Source organism: Gasterosteus aculeatus, chromosome 3 (assembly GCF_964276395.1).
Source record: "Gasterosteus aculeatus chromosome 3, fGasAcu3.hap1.1, whole genome shotgun sequence".
NCBI lineage: Eukaryota > Metazoa > Chordata > Actinopteri > Perciformes > Gasterosteidae > Gasterosteus > Gasterosteus aculeatus.
In genome coordinates, this window is record NC_135690.1 from 7145564 (window position 1) to 7163263 (window position 17700).

Genomic DNA, 17700 nt, shown 5'->3' on the forward strand with positions numbered 1-17700 from the left:
CAGTGTATAAACACCTGAAATTAAGAGTAGTCATGTTTTTGTTGGCTTCGAATGAGGGAGGTCTCCTTCATGCAGCCAGCCCATATTTCTGTTGTAGCCCAGAGGAAACAAACCAAACACTGACTCTAAAGAGAGTCTTCTATCTCATCACGACATACGATGACCTCTCACTCTTAAAGGAAGTGGTGAGGTGTCCAGTTTGTTTGCAATCTGCAGCCACATTGTAAGACGCTCCTACACGCTGAGCCTCTAACTCCAGAAACCAACCAAAACAAAAGAATACTTGTACTGCTGTACTCAATCTACCAACCTCTATTAGCAACTTAAAAAAATAACAAAAGTTGTCATTTACTGTAAAAAGCCGAGGAAAGTATCATTTGAGGAAAGATTTCTGTCAAACTTGAGCTAAAAAAATCGACTTACTATAGTTCACATACTTTGTAGGTGTCTCTAGGCCCCCTCTATTTCTCCTCCCCCAGTTTCCATCTCAGTAACTATATATGGCGGCCGTCTTGTTGTGACACAAACAAATCCAAAGAATCATGTTTACCTCAATGACTACATGTTTGAACTGTGAGGTCAGCGTTGTCTTCGCTTCGTCTCTTTAGCAGGGCCACAGTGTCTCTCACTCCCATTTGGCTCCTGATGCCAGCTGTCAGTAACGGGGCCAGCAGCCGAGCTCTCGGTATGGAAATAATCTCAGCACTTGTCACCAGCTGTTGACCCTCCTTTTATCTCTTGACCTTTGGAGGGGCCGCGATTACCGGGGTTAGTGACTGCCATTATGCTCTCTAACAGGGAAGTTTCAGGAGACCCCTGAACAGCCGATCTATTCCCAGCCAACGGGCCAGTGGTCGCTACGGTTTTATCTTTCAACTTCTGATGTCAGCAGTTGCTGTGTGGTCCTCAGTGGTGTGGGGCCACGCAGAAAGAACAGAGCGGATCCCTTCCTGTTAAACCTGGACGATCCGATGCTATGAATGGCCCTCAGCGTAGCTCCGGCGGTGGAAACAAGCTAACTGTGTTTACTTCATGGAGAACCGATGGACAGGCGAGAGACTTCCGTCTGTCCTCATTACTCCTCTATATCTTTACATAGACAATACTACTACCTAATATTGTAGGTATGGTAAGATAAAATATTTTAAAGTTAGTAGAAAAACTCAGTTACCTCAATGACCAGAGAGTATGAGTGAGCAGTTAAATAAAACTGGCGCATCTCAGCTTTGATTGAAATCCCACATCGCAGCGGGGTTTGACTCGGAGCTTTAAATCTGACGTGCTGTGGAATAAACCTGCCACTCAGTCGATTTATGTGAAGCGCGAGCCGAGGCCATCGTCTGCTACAAGTGATCCCAGACGCAGGGTCCCGAAAGCCCCCTAGGCTGTTCTCCTCAATCAGTGCCGTGTGCTAAACAGGAATTTCACACAGTTATCTTTGTCCTCCAAAGACACCAAGCCGTGTCAATGGGAGATAATGGGAGAAGGCTTCCACGGTGACCTTTGCATCCAATCGGAGCACATCGCGCTGACACAGCCTTCCATTGTGTGTCATCGTTGCCGCCATTCGATGAATCTCAAGCCCGTCACCTGTGGCAGAATTCTGTCTGTGGTGCCTTGCACTGGTCGCCTGGTTAATCTCGCAGAGGGTTGTTCTTCATTTAGACCCACCCATTTGGAATGTGGTTGCTGTTTATATTCCCCCAAAGTCCCTTTTATGATAACTAAACACAATGTGTTACTAATGCCTCACTGCAACTCTACCTAAGCCTTCTGGGTAATTGATAGCCATACATGACATGCTTCTCTAGAATATCCTGCCAAATATTTTCTTTGTCTTCATTTGTGTTTAGAAAACAATACCAGTACTTTGCATTTACAAAATTCTCTGGGTTATTTTTTATGTATTTCTTAGCGAAATATATAATTAGAATGTAATTTGTATATTTCAAAACATAACTTCTTTTTGTACTTAAACGTAAAATGTTCTACAACAATTTATTTGTTGACCTCTACTTAGGTTTATTTGACCATAATTTGTATTATTATTATTATTATATTTTTATCATTACATCAGTTTGTTGATCAACAGGACCCCACTAATAATTATTGAAAGCAAAAATTAAAGTTAGAAAGGTTTTAACATGTTGAGCAACATCTGTTAAAATATCAGCACATTTATTTGAATCCTACGCCATTAAAATCCATTTCAACAGTTTGTTGATCAGTGTCCGTGTGCCTGTCCCATGTGAAGATGCTTCTGCACAGGCCTGCATTTATTGCTCCTGACAGAAGCTCACTTAAGGGACGATGAGCAAAGAATTCCTGCCTGTATCTATTTAAAGAGTGAGTTGTGGTCTCCCGGCTGCTTGAGGATACAGATGATTAATCACTGCACCACATGGAGCTCCTAATATGGCCTCGCCAGGAGACCCCGTCGCTGATTACACTCTGACCTGCTGATTTCTACATTGCTCTCGGCCTCTCATTAACCCCAATCCCCTCACGCACCCCCGAAAGCACGCAGACACAATAACATTCCTGGAGCCTGAACGCTCCTCCATATTTGGCGGAGGGGCTTTGTTTATAAGGGGGACTCATGGTGAAACCCCCAACTGGTCACCATTCTATCTCAAGGTAAGATGCAGAGACAATGGCTCACAATTCACCTCAAGCTCTTTTGGTGTGAACTGCAGATGGTCTGATCATTTTCTGTTATTTACTTCCACAGGACCATCACACCTCATCTCCTTGGTAGGGATTAGTAAGGTAAGAGCATCTCTGAAAATGAAAAATGTGCTTGATTGAAAAAATTCTTTTTACATTGAAATTAAAATAAACAATAAAAAACTGACTGTATTTGCATATGCTGCGTGTCTACGCTGAAATTGAAGAATGTTTTCTGTAGGCAAGGTGAAAAAATGGGTGACGCTGTCATGAGAGAGTTCGGGCCTGCGGCCCCGTACCTGAGGAAGTCAGATAGGGAGCGTCTGGAGGCCCAGACCCGTCCCTTCGACATGAAGAAGGAGTGCTTCGTACCTGATGTTGACGAAGAGTACGTGAAAGCTTCCGTTACCAGCCGAGAGGGCGACAACGTCACTGCTCAGACGGCGAAAGGAAAGGTCAGTGAGCTGGCAGCCACAGCTGGTTCCCTCACTAATACCCTGTTTTCACAGGGCCATTTGTCCGGTGGCTATGCAGAGGAACAATCTTTGAAGTCAGTTAGAAGACAGTACATTAACTTTCACTATCTCCATGTTCAGACGGTGACAGTGAAGGAGTGCGATGTACACCCTCAGAACCCACCAAAGTTTGATAAAATTGAAGACATGGCGATGTTCACCTTCCTCCATGAGCCCGCTGTGCTGTTTAACCTCAAAGAGCGTTATGCGGCGTGGATGATATACGTAAGTTACAGCAAAGACTATATTCTTCACCTGTCTGTTGCACAACACTATTGCACCTCTCAAAACCATTCACTTCCTCAATTTCATTCTGACAGACCTACTCTGGGCTCTTCTGTGTGACCATCAACCCCTACAAGTGGCTGCCGGTCTACAACCAAGAGGTGGTTGTTGCCTACAGAGGAAAGAAGAGGACTGAAGCTCCTCCTCACATCTTCTCCATCTCAGACAATGCCTACCAGTACATGCTGACTGGTAATCATCATCGCTTTCATGATGTTAACAGGTGTTCAATTTGCACATCCTCCAGTAATCCTTTCTTCTCTTTTCCAGACAGAGAAAATCAGTCAGTTCTCATCACGTAAGTTCTGTTTCCGTGTTGTACTACAAATGAGAATTTTGCTGTGAGAAATATTGTTTGTTTTAGCTGATATGCTCCAGTTAGAAGTGAACCGTGTTAGAAGTGAACAGTCATGCTTGCTGATGCCGCAGTAGACTCAACTGAAAATGGACATTCATATTACGTTGTAGTTTTACTGGCAAGAAAGGAAATAGTCAAACAATAAACGGAGTGTATTCTGAGCCTGTTGTCATGCCAATGCCGTGAGACACCGGCGCTTTGTGACATCCCTGATCATCTGACAACGACACACAAAGCGCCCTTTACCCTCTGTATGAGACACGCCCAAGTAAAGCCATCCATGCTATTATTAGAAGTTCAGAGCAAAAGGCTTTTGGAATGTAGGGATGCATTATGTCGCACACAAAGTCAGTCGCTGACTTTAGTTTACTTACTTATATTAAGGTGTTTTGTTTGAATAATGTTAACCATCTCTTAAGTTAAGTTTGAATGACAACAAGTTGACGTTCTTTTATCAAAAAAACTGAGGTATTTGGAGATGATGTGGTGTGCATGGTCCACTTATCCAAAACATCTGTGTCTCCAGTGGAGAATCCGGTGCTGGGAAAACTGTCAACACCAAGAGAGTCATCCAGTACTTTGCCAGCATCGCAGCTGCAGGCGGGAAGAAGGACGCAGGCTCTGATAAGAAGGTTTTAATGCGGAAACATTCAACGTCACATTGAATCCTTTTTCTTTTTGATTTGAGGTAGTTCAACTATGTTGCACCCCTCAATTCTTTAAGGGTACCCTGGAGGATCAAATCATTCAGGCTAACCCTGCTTTGGAGGCCTTCGGGAATGCCAAAACCATCCGGAATGACAACTCTTCAAGATTTGTAAGTTTCTGTATGAAATAAAGATAAAGATAAAAATATTTTTATCCTCATGGAGGTGATGCAACCAAATTTCATTTAGCAGCCCTCAGCCCAGCAACAACAACAACAACAGTGCAGTGTAAACATTTGTGTGCCAACAGTAGAATCAGTAGAATGGAATTGTCACCAGCAGGGACCCATCCAGGTCACGGTCTCATGAAATTCTATTTAACATACTTTCATAATTTCTAGGGAAAATTCATCCGAATCCATTTTGCTGCCAGTGGAAAGCTGGCCTCAGCTGATATTGAGACATGTAAATATGCCTTTTTATCCACACTTTTCATTTTGTCTGTTGATGATGATGTTCACCATCTTACATTATTCAAATGTCTTGACAGATCTGCTGGAAAAGTCTCGTGTCACCTTCCAGCTAAAGAATGAGAGAGATTACCACATCTTCTATCAGATTCTGTCCCAGAAGAAACCTGAGCTGCTCGGTAAATGGAAACAAACTGGTTGGTGACCAGGAACATCCAAACTGGCAAAGAGAATCTCAACATTTCTTTGTTGATCCTCAGAGATGCTGCTCATCACCAACAACCCCTACGACTACGCCTTCATCTCCCAAGGAGAGACGACAGTAGCCTCCATCAATGACTCTGAGGAGCTGATAGCCACTGATGTGAGTAGGGATGATCAATTATATATATAGCTGATAACAAAGTGGCATGATAACAAATCATGTTTAATATTATTAGTAGTGCTATAAGTATATTAATAGTATGTTATTTCATTTTAGTTTGTTTTATCTTTGTATTTATGAAACCAGACTTCTCATGGTTAATATGAATATATATATAGATATATATATCTATATATATATCTGACTAATGTCATAACGGGGGATCACGGAGGCTCGGGGAGCACAAACAACCTCTCCTGCCACTCATACAATGCAAAAAGTTAATGACGTATGAATTATATTGTCCTTAAATACCAGCACAAAATTCAAAAAGTTATCATGTTCTCCTCAACAGGATGCCTTTGACGTCCTGGGCTTCACTCAAGAAGAGAAGAATGGCATTTACAAGCTGACCGGTGCCATCATGCATCACGGCAACATGAAGTTCAAGAACAAGCAGCGCGAGGAGCAGGCGGAGGCCGATGGGACTGAAGGTGACAGAAGCTCTGTGATTGGGCACATAAAACATGTGGGAATTGTATGAGTTTATTAATAAGGGATTGTGCATTTTCTCAGGTGTTGACAAAGTTGCATATCTGATGGGCCTGAACTCTGCCGACCTCATCAAGGGTCTCTGTCACCCAAGGGTCAAAGTAGGAAATGAGTGGGTCACCAAGGGACAAAATGTCCAACAGGTAAAAATGAAACTTATTGTTTTCTCCAAAGCAGAGGTAATCAACCACCGGTCTGCGGACCAGTACCGGTCTGTGGGCCGTTTGGTATTAGGCCGCACCACATAAAGAATAAAAGCGAAATATTGTCTAACATGAAAACAGTCCGTGAGGTAGAAAGGGTTGGGGACCCCTGCCTTCAAGTACAATAGAGAGAAAACACTGATCGTAAAACAAAGGGCTATTTACTCTAACTTTGTATGGTTGGATTTTTCTTTAGGTGTACTATGCTGTTGGTGCACTCTCTAAATCAGTGTATGAGAAGATGTTCCTGTGGATGGTGGTGAGGATCAACCAATCCCTGGACACAAGGCAGCCCCGCCAGTACTTCATTGGTGTGCTGGACATTGCAGGATTTGAGATCTTTGATGTGAGAAAGCAACTAATATAATATTATATATTATGCAGTCAAATGTATTTAATCAACTTCATCTTTTTCAATTTAATGCCGGTAAAACAAATTATGTGTATAAAGAGTATGAATAGGATTACTTATCAAAACATTTGTCACATTTAATTTCAGTTCAACACCTTTGAGCAGCTGTGCATCAACTTCACCAATGAGAAACTGCAACAGTTTTTCAACCACCACATGTTTGTGCTGGAGCAGGAAGAGTACAAGAAAGAGGGCATTGAATGGACTTTCATAGATTTTGGTATGGACTTGCAGGCCTGTATTGACCTGATAGAAAAGGTGAGAGACTTGACTATTAGATGTTTGGACGCATATAAAGATTGATGTATTTTCTTCAAACCACTGGTGTCTATGTCCCTTCAGCCCATGGGTATCATGTCCATCCTTGAAGAGGAGTGCATGTTCCCCAAAGCCTCTGATGCCACCTTTAAAGCAAAGCTCTATGACAACCATCTGGGCAAATCTGGCAACTTCCAGAAGCCCAGAATTGTCAAAGGAAAACCCGAGGCTCATTTTGCCCTGATGCACTACGCTGGAACTGTTGACTATAATATCTTCAACTGGCTGGTGAAGAACAAAGACCCTCTGAATGAGACGGTTGTAGGACTCTACCAGAAGTCTAATCTTAAATTGCTGTCTTTCCTCTTTGTAAATTATTCTGCATCTGAAACAGGTAGGAATGAACTCAACATTCTCCATTTGTCACAGTAAAACTTGCAAAATTGAACAATTGAATGCTGAATTGCTGAATTTGTTGATGGAACCTAATGAGCTGTACACTGGTTCATTAGGTGAAGGGGGGAAGGGTGGCAAAGGAGGGGGCAGCAAGAAGAAGGGTTCATCCTTCCAAACTGTGTCTGCGTTACACAGGGTAAGTGAAAACATAATACTACAGCCACTTCATATGTCAACCAATGACTGAGACTTAATTCTACATTGATAACTAAGAGATATGGATCCCAATAGTAAAATGATGCAGTAAGCACAGGGTTTAATGACCTCCACAGGAGAACCTGCATAAGCTGATGACCAACTTGAGGTCCACTCACCCTCACTTTGTCCGCTGCATCATCCCCAATGAGACCAAGACTCCTGGGGCCATGGAGAACCCTTTGGTGATGCACCAGCTGCGCTGTAATGGTGTGCTGGAAGGCATCAGAATCTGCAGAAAGGGCTTCCCCAACAGGATCCTCTATGGAGATTTCAAACAGAGGTGTTATTTCATATGCCTGTTTTCATATTTTCAACTTCCTGCTGTACTTTCTTGTTTTTTTCTTATGTCCTCCACATATGTCCATTGTACGCCTCAATCTAACCACCTTGTCAACAAACCTGATTCTTATTCATCCTAAATGCTTGGTCATATACTTTGAATTCCCAAACAAAGTGTGATTGTAATTTTACATATTGATTTTTACCATTCTATTTATCAGATATCGCATCCTGAATCCTGCTGCCATTCCTGATGGTCAGTTCATTGACAGCAAGAAGGGAGCTGAGAAACTTCTGGGGTCTCTGGATATTGATCACAATCAGTACAAGTTTGGGCACACAAAGGTAATTAATGGAAGAGAAACATCCAAAGCACATCTGTAACAATTGTTCAACCCATACTAAACTAAAGAAACATGGTGGTCATTTGACACAAATGGATGTCGTGTAATGTCATTTTAATTGTGACAAAACCCTTCAGTTGGGTCGTAGAGTGATGTTGCAGTTTGGCGGAGAGTACATGGTGAGGATGGATGGCTGGCTAGTTAAATAGCAAGCTTATCCTTCTCCAGAATAACGTCGGGTGAGACAGCGGTACCACTAATTCCACACTGGTAAAAGATAATGAGCCAAACAAAGTTGTCATACATCTAGCGATAGAAACAACCTTCCCTATGCTGTGACACAAGGGTGTAGATGAAGCATTAATACTCATTTACTCCACGCTTAATAACATTTCTGCTCCACTGCTCTTTTTAGTTGTTACTGCAAAACCTCTACTCAGTGAGTCCTCGACCTACCATCAGTGGGTTTAATTTACCCACAAGTGTTCACATGGCAACATCAACGCAGTAACGGTACAGAGAAAGAAAGCCGCTGCTCCCACCTTCCAGCTACGTTGATTTGGATGGGAATCTACTACTATTCTATTTCTAAGACACCAACTGAATAATGGCAGTTATAGATTATTTTTGTACAAGATTTGCTGACATAAGCTGCTCGTTGCACCAGCACTAATTCATCTATTTTAATTTAAAATGGACAAGGATGGGCAGAATACATTACCACCATCAAATACAACCACCATGAGATACAACCAGTATTAGATATAATAACCATCAGACATAACCACCATTAGATATAACCACCATCAGATACAACGACCATCCTATGTAACCACCATCAGATGTAACCACCATCCACTTATCGTTGTTCGATGGCAGTAACAGTGTGTGTTGCATTGAGCAAGTTGGACTTTGAATTTCTAAAAGGAACATATTTATTGCTACTAAAGGTATTCTTCAAGGCTGGTCTTCTCGGGACACTGGAGGAAATGAGGGATGATCGTTTATCACTCATCATAACTGGAATCCAGGCGAGAGCAAGAGGCCTCCTGGCAAGAATGGAATTCAACAAGATTGTTGAGAGGAGGTCAGAGAAAACAGGAATTGAAAATGAAAAAACGGGGATGCATAGCAATCCTTCATAAAGATGCTGTTTTGTGTAAGTGAGAGTAATAACTTTTATCTGATCTTCTGACAGAGATGCACTTTTGGTGATTCAGTGGAACATCCGTGCCTTCATGGGGGTCAAGAATTGGCCCTGGATGAAGCTCTTCTTCAAGATCAAACCTCTGTTGAGATCTGCTGAGGCAGAAAAGGAGATGGCCAACATGAAGGAAGAATTCCTGAAGCTGAAAGAGGCGTATGCTAAATCTGAGGCTCGTAGAAAGGAATTAGAGGAGAAAATGGTTTCTCTTCTCCAAGAGAAGAACGACCTGCAACTCCATGTCCAGGCTGTGAGTTCAATGACATTATTCTGAATATCAAAATGGTAATATAACCTTACAGTATATGCAACACAATCTCAGTCCAAATTTGACAAATATGGATGCTTGGTCAGGTCCCATAAGAATCCCTTTTTAATTCATTGGGTACCCTTTGGCATCATTTTTGAACGTTCATTTATTTTCCTTATTATCGTGTATATTGCAACTTACCAGATGAAGCATTATTTCAATACAGGAGCAAGATAATCTTTGTGATGCTGAAGAAAGGTGTGAGGGGCTGATCAAGAACAAAATTCAGCTGGAGGCCAAGGCCAAAGAGCTATCAGAGAGACTGGAGGATGAGGAGGAGATGAATGCAGAACTGACTGCTAAGAAGAGGAAGCTAGAGGATGAGTGCTGTGAGTTGAAGAAAGACATTGATGACTTGGAGTTAACACTGGCTAAAGTGGAGAAAGAGAAGCACGCCACTGAGAACAAGGTAGGACACACACCAACTACTATTAAGTGTCCCAAATAACTTCTGTGTGGAAATCATCCCCTCCTCTCCTCTTCTGGTTTTAGGTGAAGAACCTGGTCGAAGAGATGGCTGCTTTGGATGAAATCATTGCCAAGTTGACCAAGGAAAAGAAAGCCTTACAGGAGGCTCATCAGCAAACGCTGGATGATCTGCAGAGTGAAGAAGACAAAGTCAACACTCTGACCAAAGCCAAAGCTAAGCTGGAGCAGCAAGTGGATGATGTAAGAATTCTCCTATGTATTATGGCAACCCTTTGCTTTTAGTAATACCATATGCTCTTTGCGTATTGGTTACATGGTTGTACTTTCTACAATAATATTGTCCAGCTTGAAGGCTCACTGGAACAAGAGAAGAAGATTCGCATGGATCTTGAGAGAGCTAAGAGGAAGCTAGAGGGGGACTTGAAGATGACCCAGGAGAGCTTAATGGACCTTGAGAACGACAAGCAGCAACTTGAAGAGCATCTAAAAAAGTAAGCATAATATATCATCTGTATGTACAGCCTGGATCTCATACATTTCAATTCAATTAATTTCATTTTGTATAGCCCAAAATCGTAAGTTACAAATTTGTCTCAGAGGGCTTTACAGTCTGTACACATACGACATCCTCTGTTACGAAACCCACACATCAGCACAGGAAAGACTTTAAAAAACATGTAAACCCCTCCATGGGGAAAAAAGGGAAGACACCTTAGTGAGAGACAGAGGAAGACCCGTCTCCTGATGGACTACAATGGATGTCATGTGTACAGAATGAACAATGTCAAAGATGTATAATACATTCAATTCCTATTACAGAGATGATTCTAAAACAGCTTTAGATGACAGAGATCTAATATTCAAAAGTCCCCTTTAATTCTCCTATTTGGTTGCACTGTTGCATTAGTTTTAACTTTAAGTTATTTACTATAACTCCTCGGTTGTTTACCTCTGATATAGATAACTGTATCCGTGGGGCAGACAAGGTCTCTATAGGGTTAATTATGGTTTGGGTGAGTGACTGCGCGGATGGAAGCGCAGAGAAGTGTGTAAGACTGCGGCTCTGCTCCCTGGTCTGAATTCTGGGTCAATTAAGTCCACTAAGAAACTGGGAAATAAGTTCAGCTCCATCCAAAGTGGGATGGATACCGTCCCTCCTAATCAGACCAGGCTCTCCCCAAAACGTCTTCCAGTGATTAACAAAGCCCACATTATTTACTGGGCACCACCTCAACAACCAGCGGCGGAAAGACGACATGCGGCTACACGTGTCGTCACTGATCGATACAAGACACTATGCTGCACAGGTAAAAGCAGAACTGACGACCAGTTGTTCTAACCCTACCGTATTTCATCGCAGGAAAGATTTTGAAGTTAGCCAGCTCAACAACAGAATAGAAGATGAGCAAGCTATAACAATTCAGCTCCAGAAGAAACTGAAGGAGCTCCAGGTAATGGATGATTATAGTAATGGATGATGGTTCAATATTGGTAAAACCCTTGGTAACAATGACCAAATAGTTCTACATTTACAGGCCCGCATTGAGGAGCTGGAGGAAGAGCTGGAGGCAGAGCGAGCTGCCCGAGCTAAGGTGGAGAAGCAGAGAGCAGACTTGGCCAGAGAGCTGGAGGAGATCAGTGAGAGGCTGGAGGAGGCCGGCGGAGCAACATCCGTCCAGATTGAGATGAACAAGAAGAGGGAGGCTGAATTCCAGAAACTGCGCAGAGACCTTGAAGAGGCCACTCTGCAGCATGAAGCCACTGCTGCCACACTGAGGAAGAAACAAGCAGACAGTGTGGCGGAACTGGGAGAGCAGATTGACAACCTGCAGAGAGTCAAGCAGAAACTGGAGAAGGAGAAGAGTGAGCTCAGACTGGAGCTGGACGACGTGGTCTCCAGTATGGAACACATTGTGAAGACAAAGGTTGGCAGAACTCATTCCTTGCTAAAGTTATAATAGATATTGGGTATAACTTGTGGGACAACGGTATTCAAAATGTTTTTTGTGAAATATAGACAAATTTAGAGAAGTCATGCAGGACTCTGGAAGATCAAATGAATGAATACAAGACTAAATTTGAAGAGGCTCAACGCTGGATCAACGACTTCAATATGCAGAAGGCGAAACTTCAAACGGAAAACGGTATATTTTTATCTGCTCCCTGTTTTGCTTCAACAATTTTATGAAGAAATATTTTTTTCCATTAAGAAAAAAGGTTGCTTGGGACACTAACAATATGATTCTGCCTTTGCTGAAACAAGGTGAGCTCACAAGGCAGCTGGAAGAAAAGGAATCCCTGGTGTCTCAACTGACGAGAGGGAAAATGTCCTACACTCAACAGGTTGAAGACCTGAAGCGACAACTGGAGGAGGAAACCAAGGTGTGATAAAGTTTCAGTACGCAGTAACATAAGAGGAAATGTTTTACAGTGTTACTCATATGGTTTTGTTTTGACAGGCAAAGACGGCCCTGGCCCACGCAGTGCAGTCGGCCCGCCACGACTGCGACCTGCTCAGGGAGCAGTATGAGGAGGAGCAGGAGGCCAAGGCTGAACTGCAGCGGTCCATGTCCAAGGCCAACTCTGAGGTGGCTCAGTGGAGAACTAAGTACGAAACAGATGCCATCCAGAGAACCGAGGAACTGGAGGAAGCCAAGTAAGACAGTTTAACATACAAATTTATGATTTGAAATACAATTCTAAAGAGGCGTTTTACCTTGTCTAGCAGATCAGCTTTTTGTTTGTGTTATGTTCATACTAAAATGTAAGACGAACAAAAAGTTTGTCTGTTGGATGACCGAGCAACCAGTCATGTTAGTTTCATAACAATTTATTCATGCAATCACAATGGAAGGACGTTGAACAGTTTGAATGGTTTATTTCTGAAGGAAGAAGCTGGCTCAGCGTCTGCAGGATGCTGAGGAGGCTGTTGAAGCAGTGAATGCTAAATGTTCATCTCTGGAGAAGACCAAACACAGGCTGCAGAATGAGATTGAAGATCTCATGGTGGATGTAGAGAGGTCTAATGCTGCTGCTGCTGCTTTGGACAAGAAGCAAAGAAACTTTGATAAGGTGAACTACTGCTTAGTGTCTCCTGTAAATGCAGCCATCTCTAACTTCACCTTTGAGTGCTTTTTATAATAATGGGACAAATTGTTTCCAACAAAGCCAACTCTGGTGCATACACACTTATTGCTGGCCCTACTATCCACTGTAGGTCCTGTCTGAGTGGAAGCAGAAATATGAAGAGTCCCAGTGTGAACTAGAGAGCTCCCAGAAGGAAGCCCGTGCTCTGAGCACTGAGCTCTTCAAACTGAAGAACTCTTATGAGGAGTCTTTGGATCATCTGGAGACCATGAAGAGAGAGAACAAGAACTTACAGGGTAAGATCTGCTGCTAGGGTTAATGTCTAAGTTTCTCCTGACATACTTTAAGATGACCTTTGATGTAAAGCCATCTTAAATGTCTGCATGGCATTCCACAGAGGAGATTTCCGACATCACTGAGCAACTTGGTGAAAGTGGGAAGAGCATCCATGAATTGGAGAAATTACGGAAACAACTGGAGCAGGAGAAAAGTGAGATCCAGTCTGCTCTTGAGGAAGCGGAGGTACAGGCCTTCTGAATGAACAATTCTAGAAGTCAAACTGTCATCTTTCATAACTCTAACTTTGTATAACTCCGCACCCCTGTCAACCAGGCCTCTTTGGAGCATGAAGAAGGTAAGATTTTAAGAGCCCAGTTAGAGTTCAATCAAATCAAAGCTGATATTGAACGCAAGCTAGCTGAGAAAGACGAGGAGATGGAGCAGAACAAGAGGAACCTGCAGAGGACGATCGACACCCTGCAGAGCTCTCTTGAGGCAGAATGTCGTAGTAGGAATGAGGCTCTCCGTTTGAAGAAGAAGATGGAGGGCGACCTCAATGAGATGGAGATCCAGCTGAGCCAATCCAACAGGCAGGCAGCAGAAGCCCAGAAACAACTCAAGGCTGTCCATGCACATCTGAAGGTATACCAGTGAAGGAAAGCTGCACTGTCTGAGTTTCAAATTCAAACAGATTCTTAATATTCATCTGGTTGATATCATCCTGTAAAGGATTGTCAGATTCAGCTGGATGAGGCTGTTCGTGCCAATGATGATCTCAAAGAGAATATTGCCATGGTTGAAAGACGCAACAACTTGCTTCAGGCCGAGCTGGAGGAGCTCAGAGCTGCTCTGGAGCAAACGGAGAGAGGCCGCAAACTGGCTGAGCAAGAGCTGCTGGACGTTAGCGAAAGGGTGCAGCTACTGCACTCACAGGTAAGGTCCCATGGAAAATTGAAGAAACCACCAACGACAGAATGGTTTTCTATGACATTATGAAGAAATAAATTGTTATGCATTGTTATTTCACAGAACACTGGCCTTATAAACCAGAAGAAGAAACTTGAGGTTGATGCTTCTCAGCTTCAAAGTGAAGTGGAGGAAGCTGTGCAGGAGTGCAGAAATGCTGAAGAGAAGGCCAAGAAGGCCATTACTGATGCTGCCATGATGGCAGAGGAGCTGAAGAAAGAGCAGGACACCAGCGCTCATCTGGAGCGCATGAAGAAGAACATGGAGCAAACCATCAAAGACCTGCAGCACCGTCTGGATGAAGCAGAACAGATCGCCTTGAAGGGAGGCAAGAAGCAGGTGCAGAAGCTCGAGGCCAGGGTGAGTGAAATACGCCAACATACGCATTTTACACACTTTTGGAGTTATGAAACGAATACATCCGCTTCTGAAAAAGTGACGCGGAGCACAAAACTCCTCGGTGCCCCTTGGGAAGTGTGTCAAGAGTGCATGTAACTGGAAAGGAATCCGATTATTTTTAAATCTTAAATAATTATCCCCAAAAAACAAAAATTAAATGAATTTGAATGAAATTAAAGGTTGATAATCTTTACTGAATGTAATTGTTGAAATATTTTCTTGCGCAACCGTGAATTTCCAATGAGTCGTTTCCTGATGTTTTTCAGGTGAGGGAGCTGGAGGGTGAGGTGGAATCAGAGCAGAAGAAGAGCAGTGAAGCTGTGAAGGGAATCCGTAAATATGAGAGACGGATCAAAGAGCTCACATACCAGGTGATTTCTTTATTCTGAAATCACCTTATTCTGAAAATTCTTTATATTCTTCATTTCAAACTAAAGCGTCTTTTACTTATACCCTCCATTCATTAAGACGGATGAGGACAGAAAGAACATGGTGCGTCTGCAGGATCTGGTTGACAAACTGCAGCTGAAGGTCAAAGCCTATAAGAGGGCTGCTGAGGAGGCTGTAAGTGCGAGCTGCGTGCTCATGGTCTATACACAGTTTATTTATTCATTAAGAACTACTTCCGTAAAATATTGTTAAAACGCCTGCTGCTTTAAGTTGTAGTAACATCTCAGACTCCACTATCACTTGTTTTCAACCTACAATGTTGTTTATAGCTGGAATTCTTTCAACTGAAGACTGAAGAATGCAGCCCCTGTTTCATTGCTTCTTGGACTAGTAGTAAATTGTGACCCTTGTTTTTGTTGAATCCTGCAGGAAGAGCAGGCCAATACTAATCTGGGCAAGTTCCGCAAACTGCAGCACGAGCTGGACGAGGCGGAAGAGCGAGCTGATATCGCAGAGTCTCAGGTCAACAAGCTGCGTGCAAAGACCCGGGATGTGGGCTCAAAGGTGAGAAGCCAACGCGCTTCATGTGCTGTCCTGCTGCCTTCACACTATTGCACTCTACTGTTCAACCATCCATTGAAGTTTCCAATGGAACCCATTTAGGGTTTGTTTTAACCACATTATTAGTCATTACAAAATCTTCAAAATCTATCGACCAAACCAATTTATTTATAGATCTATTTCATTTCACAAAAATGTATATATAGATAATCAGTAATAAGTTGTGTTGGCAGCTTTAACTGTATTATTAGTCCTACAGCAGTCAGTGGAACGTGCTGATGTTGTGGCAGTGTTGGTATACTTCACATCAGCGGGTATCTACAATCACTATGCAGTTATAATCAACCCTCAACCAGTCTTGGGCTTATGTCCCTCAGGGGAAACGCCCCCAGCATTTACAGCTTTTTTCATGATTTTAAAACAAAAATCATTAACAAAAAGTAGAATAAAATTCTACTCCAACTTTAAATATCAATATAAGCTTGTCTCTTTTTAAAAAGTGTAGCTCTCCTCCAAATTCATTCAGTGTTACAATCTTTAGATTCATCAGATCCCACAAATTATACATTTATACTTGAGCATTTCAAAGGATTTTTTCCAAGTCAACGCACAGTAAAGGACAGCTGAGAATAAAATAAACCTTGTAACATCTTAAAGTCACCTTGTTGGGTCTTGTTGCTCCGCTGTCACTAATCTGTCTCTTTGCCTCTTCTAATCCTCCCTCACAGAAAGGGCTAGATGAGGAGTGAAAGGCTCAGACGGACACCTAAGACCTTACAGCTTTCCTGTGCTGTGTCCCCTTTTGTCTTCAAAGTCATTCTGTAGAATAAAGAAAAAGTGCAATCATATGAACGTGTAGAGTCCTCGTTCATTTCAGAATTCTTCCCGTTAGCATTTCACATCACGTGTATGTTAAATCCCCCGCTTTCATTTTATCAGCCATGACAACCGTCACCCAATTGGTAAAGTAATGTCAGAAGGGTTACCATCTAAAAGCACATAAAAAAACATTCACAAAACTATGACGTTCACTTCCTGTGGCAGGCGGGTCACAAATGGGTTAGTTACTAAAAGTCACTCCTGCCATCTTGTGCTGACGCTCTCAACTCACTTTCTTAAGTTGCAGAGAGGTTTTGGAAAACAATTTTATATTTGTGATGTATACACTTATGAATAAATGATACTTACAGTTGACGTTAAAGTGCGAGGCCATTCAATTAATATTCATCAAGGTTGAGTTAGACAATTTCCTCATGCAAAGGTCTGCAACATCACTCTCTCTCTGATGACATCAGAGTGTGAATGAAGTCATGTGTTTCTGGGCTCTAATGTTTACTGGATATAGTTTTGTCAGTACCGGGCAAGGGGACACTATGGTCACTTGGCGAGATAAACTATGGGTATGGCTCTTGGACACTGGCTGGTGTGGCGACGTAGGACGACACACTGGCACAAGACAAAGGGAGACGCAGACTATATGAACACATGGGGGAAGAGGGAACAGGTGGACACAATCAGGAAAGGCAAGGAACCTGAAACGAGGAGATTTAATCGCCAAAATAAAACAGGAAGTCACGAAAACAAACGTAGAGAAAGAACAAAAATCCAACTAGACATACAGGTGTGACAAGTTTGCCTGTACAATTTATCAACACGCATTTATCGTTTTTAACTTGTCTGCAAAACTTTGTCGGGCTTGTAGGGCTTGTAGCCTTGCAGGGGGGCTCTGCCAGTTTTTGCCATGATTACATGATTACATGATTCATTTAATTTTATTTTGTATCGCACAATATCGCAAATTTCCCTCAGAGGTCTTTACAGTCTACGCGTGTGACATCCTCTGTCCAGAAACCCTCACATCAGCACAGGAAAAACTCCCCAAACAATGAAAAAGTATTTGATGGGGAGAATAAAGGGAAGAAACCTTCCCTGCCGGTGCTGTTTGGCTGGTGTCGCCCAGCTCGCCTTCATTCTGCCCACAGTGTTCACGTCTGAAAGAGCCCTCCCACCTTTTTGTTTACCACCCGATGACCTCGATGACACAGTCACTAATATTACACTTTGCTA

The 17700-nt window shown here is 42.6% G+C and overlaps 1 protein-coding gene across 1 annotated transcript; it reads left to right on the top strand.

Moving 5' to 3' along the window:
• The first annotated feature begins 2479 nt into the window (after positions 1–2479).
• Positions 2480–16481, top strand: LOC120816480 (myosin-7). Its single transcript, XM_040172106.2, has 39 exons — positions 2480–2637; positions 2732–2769; positions 2909–3122; positions 3264–3407; positions 3503–3659; positions 3738–3765; positions 4352–4457; positions 4550–4642; positions 4874–4937; positions 5023–5121; positions 5203–5306; positions 5662–5800; positions 5883–6001; positions 6258–6407; positions 6561–6731; positions 6816–7125; positions 7244–7323; positions 7460–7665; positions 7886–8009; positions 8959–9095; positions 9207–9462; positions 9689–9931; positions 10015–10191; positions 10297–10442; positions 11312–11402; positions 11487–11876; positions 11969–12095; positions 12215–12333; positions 12411–12607; positions 12840–13023; positions 13169–13334; positions 13436–13560; positions 13651–13959; positions 14047–14250; positions 14347–14643; positions 14949–15053; positions 15151–15246; positions 15502–15636; positions 16362–16481. The coding sequence occupies exons 3-39, from the start codon at positions 2922–2924 to the stop codon at positions 16380–16382; spliced, it is 5820 nt and encodes a 1939-aa protein (XP_040028040.2). The 5' UTR covers positions 2480–2637; positions 2732–2769; positions 2909–2921; the 3' UTR covers positions 16383–16481.
• The last annotated feature ends 1219 nt before the right edge of the window (positions 16482–17700 follow it).